This window comes from Trichoplusia ni, chromosome 6 (genome assembly GCF_003590095.1).
Source record: "Trichoplusia ni isolate ovarian cell line Hi5 chromosome 6, tn1, whole genome shotgun sequence".
In the NCBI taxonomy this organism is placed as follows: Eukaryota; Metazoa; Arthropoda; class Insecta; order Lepidoptera; family Noctuidae; genus Trichoplusia; species Trichoplusia ni.
This window is the reverse complement of record NC_039483.1, coordinates 1,237,382-1,250,296: the sequence shown is the minus strand read 5'-3', so window position 1 is coordinate 1,250,296 and position 12,915 is coordinate 1,237,382. Positions and strand designations below refer to the sequence as shown.

The following is a 12,915-nucleotide window of genomic DNA, read 5'->3' as shown; positions in this document are numbered from 1 at the left end:
CCCTGATTGAGACCCCAGTCAAATGAAGCAAACTGTTATTCTAAGAAGGTCAGGATGATGTTCAAAACTCTACAAGAGTTTACCAAGAGAAATATAGACTTGTAGAGTTTCAAGAAAGTGTCTTATTTATTTATACAATTAATTATTCTGAAATATAATCAAAATACACATATGCTTCTTACTTCCAACGGTTTATTTATTATTTTTTCTATTCGCGAACCCAAGCCTTCAGCTCCGGTAGAGTCTGAAAAGTAACAGTAAAGTAAAACTGAGTGAAAACAAGCGCAAAAACACAGTTTTTTAAATGTGATGGACGTTTTGCGGGATAGAATATAATAATGATATGAAGATTTTCTTAAGCATTTCATAATTGAAATATAGTCAGTTTTTACATAAGCAAACTTTTTATGTTATTTTTAATTACTTAAACACGAGTAAACACGACATAGCTGCCGCTAATCGCTAGCTCTATGACCACACCTCAAAACAGCGTTTCAAACAAGGGATTAAATCTCGTATCGCCGAAAACGAGACGCGCGAACAATACACGGCGTCTTTGACGCGATTGACAGAATCCTTGTTAGTTTCCACACTAAACCACACATATACCCACCGTCCAAAACTAAAACCAACTTTAAGAACTGAGTTATAAGGTCGCTTTTCAAAATGCCTTGTCAAAACTTGCGTGGGTGATTGTGCTTGACGTTCTTTCATGATAAACTGATTATGATTTTTTCAATCGGCTTTAGTTTAAAGTTTAAACAAGCGGTATGCTTGATGTGACAGCTCTAGACTGTAAATGGAATGTCAACATTAACGTGGTTAAGATGACGGACTAATGATTTAGGAACTACGAACTTCGCCCTAGGCATCGATTCTGCTTTACAATGGCCGTTGAATGAATGGAAATTTATTAAAATGACACTATTAGTATTCTCTTCAACATGTTGCCAACTCAATAATTTCACTGTCAATACAATGAACCATTGTAAAATGGCCATTGTAGATTGCGGAATCGACGCTCTGTTTTTTTCCTTTTCCGATAATTAGTTCAAGAAAATGTCTACTGTAAAATCTGGCTTTGTGCTAATATCAGTTATTTCATCTTTCATCTACTACCATCTTATGTTCAGATAACAGTATTTTTGAATTATTAATTTCACATTTCTGGAAACATGAGGTTTTTTAACGTGTCCCTGCAATTTAATCAATACTAGATACTCTTAAGTAAATAATGCCATTTTATAGGTATTGTTTAATATTTAACCGCAGAAGGTACTTTAAAAGTATAAATGTTGTTATCAAACCATCTCATAAACCGTAGCAGGGAGTACAGATGTCTAATTACAACTTAGTCACAACGACAACCTCTTCTAGTCTTGTCTATGGTATCATTTACCCCACTACAAATAAAACATGGCGGCTATCGCACGCAATAGTATTTCTGCGTTAGGGTGGAGTGTCTCTGGTCAATATCTCTCCCTCATATCTGAGGATCGTGGTCAGCGTCAGGGCAAAATTTGAACGTGGATGATCTGCCTCCATCGGTCTCGATCCAGCGCGCCTCTCACCAGCGCATAGTATTTGGAAGACGATGAGTCTTCCGAATTCTATCTATAGTCTAGTCAATATAATAAGTTTGAATAATTTCTTTATGATAGATTGTTTCTTATTTAATGTTTTTTTCTTATTCTGGTTTTACGACAGTCTAGCTTATCCTGTGTATACAATTTTGACAAAGATTAAAGTCTGAAACGACAAAACTTAAATGATGCTCATGTACTTTGTCACACTGAACATCTCTATGTAGTTTTTGCAAATATGAATAGATATAAATTACAATAAAAATAAGTATTGAATACTATAAAATAATATTATCTACATATGTGAGTTATTAAACTTGTATAAAAACACAGCAACCGCCATTCACTTAAACCTACTCCTAGACTTGCACCAGTATCATTCCAACCTTACATCGAACAACACCGCTACACAGATTGCAATGACAAATTGCCTTTCTAAACTTAGTACAATTAAACAACATTATATACATTTTAATTGTCATGAATAGTCACTTGACTGTACGATGTACAATTAAAAATACATTGAAATAAACAATAGTTTTACAAGATATCTTTTAAGATGGCTGTGATGTGTAGGGCCTATTGCCACGTTATTGGGGGAGAGAGATGTCGCTCTACACGGCGTAGTGTTGTCTCGCTTTCACAACCGTAATATCACTTTAAGGGGTGTTGGTATCCCCTGAGATAATGATCAGTGACATGCGCTTGCGCATCTATTATTATATTACATTGTAGACGTAATTTGTATGGATGTAGTGTTTGGAACCAATTAGTCTAGACTGTTAATATCTCTTTACATTTGTTTGTTATTTTGAAATGTGTTTTTTAATCGTTTTTAATGTAAGTGCAGGTAAAAGGAAGTAAATTATGAGGAAAAGTTATATGAGGGAAATAAATGTTTAGCTAACTACAAAAAATGACGTCTCGGGGTACTTTTAGTACCTATTCAGTCTGCATATGAAAACTTAATAGATGCTTTAAGTTGTCAACAATAAAGATGATTTTCGCATAACACTCAAAGATTTTTATATTGCTAATAGAAGCTTGTAAGTGTGAATTACTAAGTAATTATTGAGACACAATTATATGTCGTTAATGTGATTGTGTTTCTCAATGATGTCAGTTTTATTTAAACTGTACATTCGTGTGCTCAAGTGTTCTAACAAAATATTTATATGTCGCGTTCTCGGCACCGCCTAGCCCGCCGTTGCGTTGATTATTAAAGACTCTTTTTGGGATAGAAATTAGTCGGCCGATCTCGTGAATCATTTGAGTAGTTTCAGTTTTCACGAATGGTTACTTTAAGTTACCTGTTGAATTGCTTAAGACTAATTATTGACGTGCGCTCTATAACAGGGTAACAGAAGCGATAAATGTTGCTTTTTTTCTATATTTTAGTAGATCTCTATGAGTTTTAATATTCGTACTTAGGAAAATACAATTACTGACAAATTTAATCCAATTTCCATTCATTGATCGGCCATCGTAAATAACGAAACTGGTTCTCAGATCTATTGTTATAGAGACAAGACAAATTGTAGGGAACAATATAACTTTAATTTAAAATTATATCCTGTAATCATAAATATTTACTCTTTTCCAAGAAAGTGAGCCGCTGGTTTAGATGGCAAAATAGGTAAGCAAGTTTAATCGAATTCCGACTTTAAAATGAACGTTTTCTATCCACTTCCTTAAGTAAAGTAAGATACTAGCTATCATTTTTCTAGTCCAACGAGTATTTTTTTATAACAGCGGATCTAAATCACAGCTTTACCATTTTATTAACCACACGTGCGCAGCCAGGTGTAAACAGAAAAAAAGAGCTTTTTCAAGCTTCAATAATGTCACTTCACAGTCAACTAAACAATTCTGTGAATGACAGTACACCTATTTCAACACAAGTTTCTCAATGCACGCCTCTTCGATCCGTCGCACTAATCGTCCAATAAACGCCCATTATAACATAATTGTGCTTTAATATACCCACACGCGGCGAAACGCCTAAAAACATGACAAAACCACTTCATTAAAATCCATTGTCGCGATTTCACTCCACTTGCAATCGCCATTGTGCCCAACACTATCCGTTTTTTTTTCACGACGTGACAATAAAGTATGGAATCGCACATTCCGTTTTTGAACTTCACGTACTGAGGGCAGTAAAGTATGTCGTTACAGCATTAAAATTAATACAATTATGATCTGTGTGCCATCGGAATAAAGACGAAAATGTTGTGAATGTTTTTTTGATAGGTTTTGGAACTGTGATGTCGAGGATACTAACATTCGGTAGGCAGTTTGGAAAGATAATAGGGAAACGAATGTGCGAAACGATTTATCATTGAAGCGAATTCTCTTGTTAATTCGTTACAGAGGCTGGATTTTTAGGTCAATACCTTTGCCTTAGGGAGTAAAGAAAAAGTTTAATAATATGTGCGACTTTTAGTGATGAATTTTATTTATTGCTCTTGTTTAAAGTTTTTTCTCTAAACTTGTTTAATCTTCTAAGCAATGGGTAAGTAGTTAATTCTTTTCATACGTCGCTGTTTTTTTTGTCATTCTTAACAGATTTATTAGTTTACACAAAATTACTTTAGAAACCACATAAAAAAACCTTTTGCAATGTATAATATCAATCCACTTACAAATAACAAGGTTTTAAATACTTCTTATCTATACAAAAGCTTTAGCTATTCATCAACATGTGTGACGAAGTGAAAAACCACAAATTACTTGCTCCTAACAAACACATATTCAAATTCAAAGGACATTTAAAACGTCAATGTTTTATAGACTTGGTGTTACCAGAACATCAATCGAGGCGGCTGTGGGTGGGGTCTATTAAAAAACTCACAACTGTCAACGCCCAAGGCGGCGCGTGCTGTTCAAATTAATTATAATGACGGTTTAATTATAATTAAAATGACGTTTTCATTATAGAAACTATTATTTCTAAATTACGGACGCGTATAGCCACTAACGAACACACGGTGTGGCAAAAGAAAAATTATGATCGTTTAAAATTGTCGTCAATACTTAAAACTTATTCTGAAAAAAGAAGGCCGTCTATTAATATAAACTTTTATACTTACCACTTAAAAGTACTGGCAACATTAACAAAACAAAGCTCCCACCTTTCATTACGATTCGAAAAACAAATGCTGCGTAATAACATCCTATGATTGTGCTCGGTAATTATTTTGAATTTCGAATTGTAGCGTTCGAAATCAACAACTGTTATGAGGTTACCAGTTAATGCAGACCCCTCCCGCTTTTTGCCTTTGGACTTTGTAAAGATGAGTCAAGAGGAGTAGCGACGCCCGGGGGTGTATTTAAATTGGTCACATTTTACAAAGCAACGTTACACCCTACCATCACGCGCGTTGACCTCAAAAATTATAGTATTAAATTTTGGACAAAGAAGCCGAAAGCCGCAGTCCTGAGTTTTTGAGTGCAGCCCGCGAAATCAATAAAAGCCAGCCCAGTATTAATTACAGCACAATAGGCAACATAAATTAACAGCTCACGGCCGTGTTATTACTGGTTTTCTTTCAGTAATGTGTGTTTTTGTAATTACTCCATACAACGTATAGATTGCTTAATTTTGTGATGATGTGTTTTAACCGCAATACCAACACTGAAAGGCTTTAAAAAACAACTTTAGCAAACGGCATCTTTGGAATAGCGAGGGAAATTGAGTGTAGTTATAAAACGTTTGGTGTGGGTCTTAGACGGTATTTAAGCAATTATTTATTGTTTACGGTTCATCACATCACGCTTGTGCAAGAATAGTGACCATAGTTAACGTATTAACAACCACGAATTAATATTTGAAATGTGACCGAAACTAGCGTGCGTGCTAACATACTAGCCTTTACAACAAGACCTCTGGCATCTAATAGGTGTTAAGTATAGAGGTGTCAAGATATTCTGGTGATTGCGGCTTGTGGGCGACCAATTAACGTTTAACAAACTTTAGTCCGTAACTAATTCTCGTACAGTTTTAACAATTTGAGTTTGGAACGTTGATGTAATTTGACAACGGCTGTGTTAGGCTTGGTTCATATTGTTTCTTTTTATGAATTAGACGTTTTGTAGAGTCATGTTTTATTGACTGATAACACTGGATTAAGCAAGTGCAGGATTAACTTATTTTTCTGAAATGTCACTTACTAATGACTACTTGGTACATAACGACTCTGCAAGAACTTCATATTTCTGTAGCTTTTAAGGCAATTTTTTAATTCATCTTATACATTCTACTGCCTCGAGTTTGTAGAGAAAAATCTAATTTTATTCCATAGCTTTTATCTTAATCATTAACGAATAATACTGAAAAGCCAAATAACTGTTCTTCCTTGTGTCAGTTTATTTTTAGTAGTAGATAGGTATCTTTTAATGGATATCGAAGTAACGAAGACCACCATGGGAAATTACGGGAACTCAAAAATAATTAATGTTACAATATCTTAGACACAATTATCTTTTTTCAAAACATTTCTTATTTCGTATTCGCTTATGTATCCTCTACTTAATGGGCACGCGACGCCTACACGTATTGCTCGCTAAATTAAAACAAATAGTAAATTATAAAACTATAAGGAAAAATATACAAATCATTTGTGTTTCGTCGAATTAACATTAACTATACTAGAAAAATTGTTAATGTCTGTCTGTCATGTGATTTCTTAGAAAACTTTTCCAATAGCTGTACGCTAGTAAAGTGATCGTTAGGTCGTCCATTTTTGGAAGTCTTTGCTTCGGAAATAATCAAACCTTTCCTTGCTTTCCTGTTTTCAATCCTCTCATTCTATAAACCCCTTTTTTTAATCTAAAGTTCGTATGTGCGTGACGTGTCGCGTGTTTCATCGGTTTGGAAAGGTGTTTGATCCACGAATGCTTGTCCTGAGTGTCTTTGCACATGTGATTTCAGTGATTCTGAAACGCCCCGCGATACAAGGATTTAATTCCTTAGTGCGGGAGTCGATTTCTTTTAAATCAAATACAAGACCAATAAATAAAAATATTCAATAATGTTAGAACTGAAGATGTAAAGTTTCAAAGCCTATTTCCTATTATTTTTTATCATTGTAGGTTCTCATCACACTCGGCACGCGACGCGCGACGCCTAGATCAAATACTAGTCGATAACGCTGTTATGTCAATAGATACCTCCAGTGGAAGATACGCGAGGAAAACTAAAATAACATATTATTATGAGAGAATCGTGGAAAGATTTGAAGGAACGGCTTTTGCCCAGCAGTGGGACGCAGTGGGCTGGGTAAAAGAATATTTCGAATGAGTTTGATTTTTGAATAGGGAAAATTATTGAACATACCAAGATCTCTCGATCATCCATGGCTTGTCACTCAATTTACGTTTTAAACTGTTACGTTGCAAGCCATTTCACAGCTTGCCAAGAATATGTGCATTGTAAATAATGCTTTATCTCGATTCTAGTTTTTATCAAATCTTTTGGACTTAAAAAGGACAGATCGCCTAACAGTATCCTATTCTAATTTGAAGCCTTGCAACACACTGGGTGTTTTTAATATAGTTCTCATGTGATTTCAAATTGCTGGGTAAACCTCCCCTTTTTCTTCCAGAACTTGCGATTTGACTTTTCTGGCGTTCCACAAATCTGACCTTTCTGACGTTAGATGTTTCTCCTTATTCCTTGATGTGAAAATACCTCTAGACAATTACACAATATGTCTTAAAAAGCCTAAAACACATGAGCTGCTAACTCCAACATATTATATCTGTCTATGGAGCTCCAACACAATCGAAGTCCGATGTATACCGAATTGATTACACCAACGGCATGAGAACACATATTTGTCTTAGAAACGATGTTTCCACGGCATATTTCTGATTAGGTGATAGTTTGTCTATGCCTGTTTCCGGTATTACCAAATCACATTTATATTCTCTATGGTATTCAAAAACAACTATGTAATTGTAATGGAGCAATGAGTCAAATATTTCCTGTTTCAAATTTGTTACGAATTATTAAGAATGAACGAAACTTTCTTAATTGTTTTTTATTTGTTTAGTTCATCCTGCGTGGTATAGTGTTTCCGTTAGGCTACAGTATTTTTGATTTGAGGTGAATTTTACGGATCAGTTAATTTTTCAATTAGCGACCACGATTTTTGCTCTTTCTTTTTGCGAATTTTAACTGGCATATCATAACATTGGCCCACAATAGTGTTGAACGTTTTAAATCATCATAATTTCAACGTAACTTAATCGGATTGTGGAATCTAATATTTCGTAGCCATCAAAGATAACTTCACAACGATACTTACATTATATTTATTATATACTCAGACTGCATCTTTTAATTAACTAACAGTTTAAGCGTTCTTTTTTAAGAGAAGCTCGATGGACCTCAACCTATATTATTGTGTTGTGTTACGACCTTCCATTTGTGACAAATAGACAAATCTCTTTGTCATGTACTTCTGTATCTGGCTTCCACAATTGCAAAAGTCTTTGTGTAACAGATGACTATCGACCCCCTGAAAATGTTGCTGATAATGCTGCAAATCAACGTCAATTCATTATTAAATGATGTAACGGTTTACTCACGCGTATTTATCGGGAATGCCCGACTAGTTTCGGACCCAGCCCCACATAAAACACGTCTTGTTGAGGGAATCCATTTAAAAAAGAAATACAGTTTTGAAGTTCGCTAATACCATTTGAGACGTTCATCAAGTTACTAAGGCCCTTGCTACAAGTATCTATTGTTGGTTTACACCCTTCTGTTAATTTTCCTATAGTCGTGGATATATTGATATACTATGGCATGATCATCGTATTAAATTAGAATAATTGCTCTTTCGTTAAACGGAAATGTAAGTAGTGACGTCATTATTCATCATTTTAGATGTAGGTATAGTTTAGATTTTGCACTGAAGTCAAAATTATTGTTTGTTTTTTTCAATGTTTCAGTAACAAATTCAGTTGTTTTTCTTTGTCATATCTAAGGGTGGAATGAAACAAACGCATTAGAACACATAATGTTTATTTACACTAAGTAATATTCACATAGTTGTCGAAGCACGCTCCGTGCCTATAGCATACGTTACAATTATATGTTTAGCTGTTTAATATCGTAGTAGGAACAAGAATTCACTATAAAACAGTTTCCTTTGCCTTCCAGAAAAAAAAACACATAAATAAAAACGTCTATTTAGTATTCCAGATTTAAAAATGAACTTATTTAAAATTCTATAGTGTGGTTCGCAGACATTAGTCTATTTTTCAATTCGGTATCGATTTAATTTGTTAACATAAATAAATTGAAAGCTTGAAACTGATCTCAAATAGTTTGTATTTATTACAATTAGGAATACAATTTAGTGTTCCAAATACATGGTGTAGTTACTCGCGTATATCTTACACAGCATAAATCCATCAACATTTAATTACAAAATATAGGTATTCAATAATTACTGTAATTAATAAAATTTATTTTGACAACGACGAAAGTTATTTATACAATAGTTAAACAAAATTGTTGCCGATTCATTCAATTAGTGATATAACTGACTAATAACATACACAACGCATACAAAATTGTTAAACTGGAAAATAATTAGTTTGCGCTTTGAAATAATTGTAATTTTTACGACTGCCTTCATTATTTTGCACGTAACGGTGTTAAAATTACATGAAATTACTTAGTCATTACCATTAATATTCGTTCACCACACTGCTGGTAGTCCATTAGTAGAAATTCACAATTTAAACTAATTTCAAATTAGTAATTGCGCTTACTAATTAAAAATTAGATAAGAAATAGGTACTATACACTTCATTTACTCCCGAACTCTCATTAATATCGTAAAACTACTCATTAAGATTTAATTACTAAACAAACTACCTTTACATTTATATTTACAAATAGTAACGTCAGCTGGATGCTGTAACTGGCTCAGAGATGATCTAAATTTATCTTGTTTATTGCACATTAAACGGAAAAGTTAAACTTCGGTATCTACACAATATATCCCTATTACATATTCAAAAAATCTTTAAATTAAATAAAAAATAATGTTGTCCCGTAAGCCAGCCGACAATCCAACAAAAATAAATAATTTAGGAATATCTCTATAAAATATTAAGTACTTAAATAATAAAATCAACTATCACATTTATTTCGAACGAAGCTTCATAAGATTTGTACAACAATACACTACGGTCAACTAATACTATTTACAGACGTATTAAATAGTGATGTACTTTACGAAATACTATTAATAGTGAAGATAAAAACATCTAACGTCACTAGAATGTTCGTACTAAAAATTCAATTCAATAGTGTTGTTACACGATAAAATTGTCACTGAGTAATCGACTATTGGGCTTAATAGTCGAGCACGCGTCGATCGTAGGTGAGGTCGGTCGCGATCGCGCGTGTTGCCTCGTTTCATTTGGACGCGTTCACTACTAGATTGGTGGCCGCCTCCTCACTCGCGCCTATGCTCATGGCCTTCTTCTTTAGGATCCCGAGATCAGTCACGTTTTCTAAGAAGCTTTTGTGAGCTGAGAGCACTTTAGCACTTTCCACGTCTTTCTTCAGCTCCTCCATGTCTCGTTTGAGCTTCGCTCGTCTGTTCTGGAACCACGTGATGACTTGCGCGTTGGACAGGCCGAGTGAGCTCGCTATCTCGTCTCTGTCGGCCGGCGATAAGTACTTCTGGTACAGAAACCGTTTCTCCAGTTCGAAGATCTGGTGGTTCGTGAAGGCTGTTCTCGATTTCCGCTTCTTCTTTGGCTGCGGCCTCGAGTTGAAGAGATTCAGGTGATTCGACTGACCATCTGGAACAAAAAATCAAGGAATTAGTCACGGTTATTAAGTTATTAACTATGTGTAAAAAAGAATTTAGTAAGTGGCCAATTGACAAGGTATTAAAAGGAAAAAAGTTGTGTTAAACGATGGATTCAAACTCGTTTGTTGATTAGTCAAATTTCCATAGATTTTTTTGTTACTAACGAAGTGCCTTTCTCTGAGGTCATTGTAATTAATATAATGCTGTGAACTAGTACACGAATACTGACGATTAGTTGTTGCAGAACTAAGTTCTTAAATGTCGGACTGTAAATATTTCTCAATATTACAAAAACTCGCAAGAAATATTCCCTTACAACCACTTTAATATATCTACGTTTAATCAGCAAACTCATAAACACCAATAACTCATTTCGATTAAGCTGACAGCCTTATAAAATCAATCACAACACTAAATCGCGCCTCGAGAGGTGTCACAGAAATCAGGTTTCGAATAATAGGTTGGAAATAAAAAAGCAAAAGGTTGTCTATGGTGGCTCGGCAGATAACCTCCACTCGTTATCAAGCACTAAAACACCAGAGTCTATGACACTGCAATAAAAGGCCCGCAGCGCTAAAATGTTACTGGTCTGTCGTAAAAAGCACTATAAAACACACCCAGGTATCGTTACATTTTAACGAGCAGACAATCATATACGGGTTGTCGGTAAAACAGTTTTATAATGATGAAAAAACAATCGAATAAAACAATGTTTCTAATTTTGAAATCCATTACGACCATAATATTAATATCATCTTTTCCTAATATTTTAAGGTAGTTAATGCACCTTTACATTATTATTATTTAACCGAACTGTAGATAAATAGTTCTAATCGTTATATATTTTTTTGCAAACACCATGTAAGAAAAGACAGCCGCTAAATAAGTTTTATAATTACTAAAATAAGATTACTAAAACGATAAAAAGTTATGATGAAACCCATTAATTGCGCTTAAAAACTTAAAGTAGTTATGTATTTAAGTTTTGTAAATATTTTCCACGCCTGTTAAAACTCAATTTTCTATTTATTGCTCTGGCAATAAACGTAAAGGAAATGAAGACAGAACAACAATGGCGTTATCTCAACATCCGGTACATTTGTATTATCTATTTTCAAATTGCACGGACTGATATTTTTTTAGAATTAACCCATTTATTTTTATAGTGTTGGCATAATTATAATGTGAATGGTTATTGGTTGATACGTGAGATAAGTCTCTATGAAACAAAACCCTCACTGTTATAGTGTAATTGTATTTTCCTTATCAGAATTTTTGCCTATTTGCCTTTTTCGCTTACTTTTACACCCTGTATATATTTTTCTCTCTATATATTTTATACTTTACATGATTTGAAAACAAATAATATTAAGAATAGGAAATTCCAACAAGCAACCAATTTTTAAATAAGGAATCATTAATTGTTGATGGTCATTAAAAAAAAAACGTAAAGCGACCTCCTCGGAGATATTTGCGCGGTTGACCACAGATTATAATAAAAATTATCCATACTTTTTAAATATGTTAGTCGTTAAGCGAAACTGCCTATGGGGCTATGCATTGTTGGATTTATTGAGATTCACAACTTTGAAGTTAATGTACAATTACTTTGACCGCAGGTAAAAGGAAAATCATTTTTTTTATGTCGAGTAAAGTTGTTGGTCGGTTTGGCGGCAAAAGTATTCGTCATATACGTAATGCGATGATTAACCTTTCAGTCTTGTCGTGACTCACTTAGTATCGTTAAAAATTTTAATAACTTCCGATTAAGCCCTGAATATTTTAAGCTGGAACAATAATTATGATTTTGAGGGATTTTAGGAAGTTTGCAAAAATGACTCGAAAAATCAAATTCAATTTTATTCGCAAATGAACAAAGTGATGAATTACATTTTGTCATGTTTCTAACAAGTTTTTACATCAAAAACCCGCAATTAGAACGTTTTCAAAAAAATAAATTAATCATGTTCGCTAAATAACATTTTTTTAAATAGAATGAATCCGATACATCAAAGAAATCAATTAGCAGGAACAGGACATGGAAATGCATGGAGCGGTAATTAAATAAATCCCATCGCATTTATCACACGTCACACGTCATCTCCACTCGGTCGACACGTCTCATTATTGAGCGCGAATATAAAGGAATTTATTTTAAAATTCGAACGTTACCTAGAATCGTTTGGAATCTTTTTTAAACATTCCACATAAACAAATTTGATCCATTCACTTTCGATGTGTTTTTTTTTTCTTTTTATGCCAGTATATTGAACAACTGTCATGAATATACATTAAATAAGAACGAAATAACAAAAGATTTATTAAAGTATTCCAAGCCATGTAATTAAAAACGTCTAGTTTTTAGTCCTAACAGTTCTAAGTTTTCTTAATTCTTATTCGCCCGCTAACAGTAAAGGTTAGTAAAGATCGCCGGCTGTATTAATCATCGCCTAATCGTATCCTTAGCGAATCCGGACCTCAATTACATG

At 33.9% G+C, this 12,915-nt stretch overlaps 1 protein-coding gene across 1 annotated transcript in view; it reads right to left on the bottom strand.

Moving 5' to 3' along the window:
- Nucleotides 1–9,705: 9,705 nt before the first annotated feature.
- LOC113494952 (barH-like 1 homeobox protein) overlaps nucleotides 9,706–12,915 on the bottom strand; it is a 54,259-nt gene continuing 51,049 nt past the window's right edge. The window contains exon 2 of the mRNA XM_026873490.1: nucleotides 9,706–10,415. Within this exon, the coding sequence (XP_026729291.1) occupies nucleotides 10,024–10,415 (392 nt within the window). The 3' untranslated portion in view covers nucleotides 9,706–10,023. The remainder of the gene's footprint in view (nucleotides 10,416–12,915) is intronic.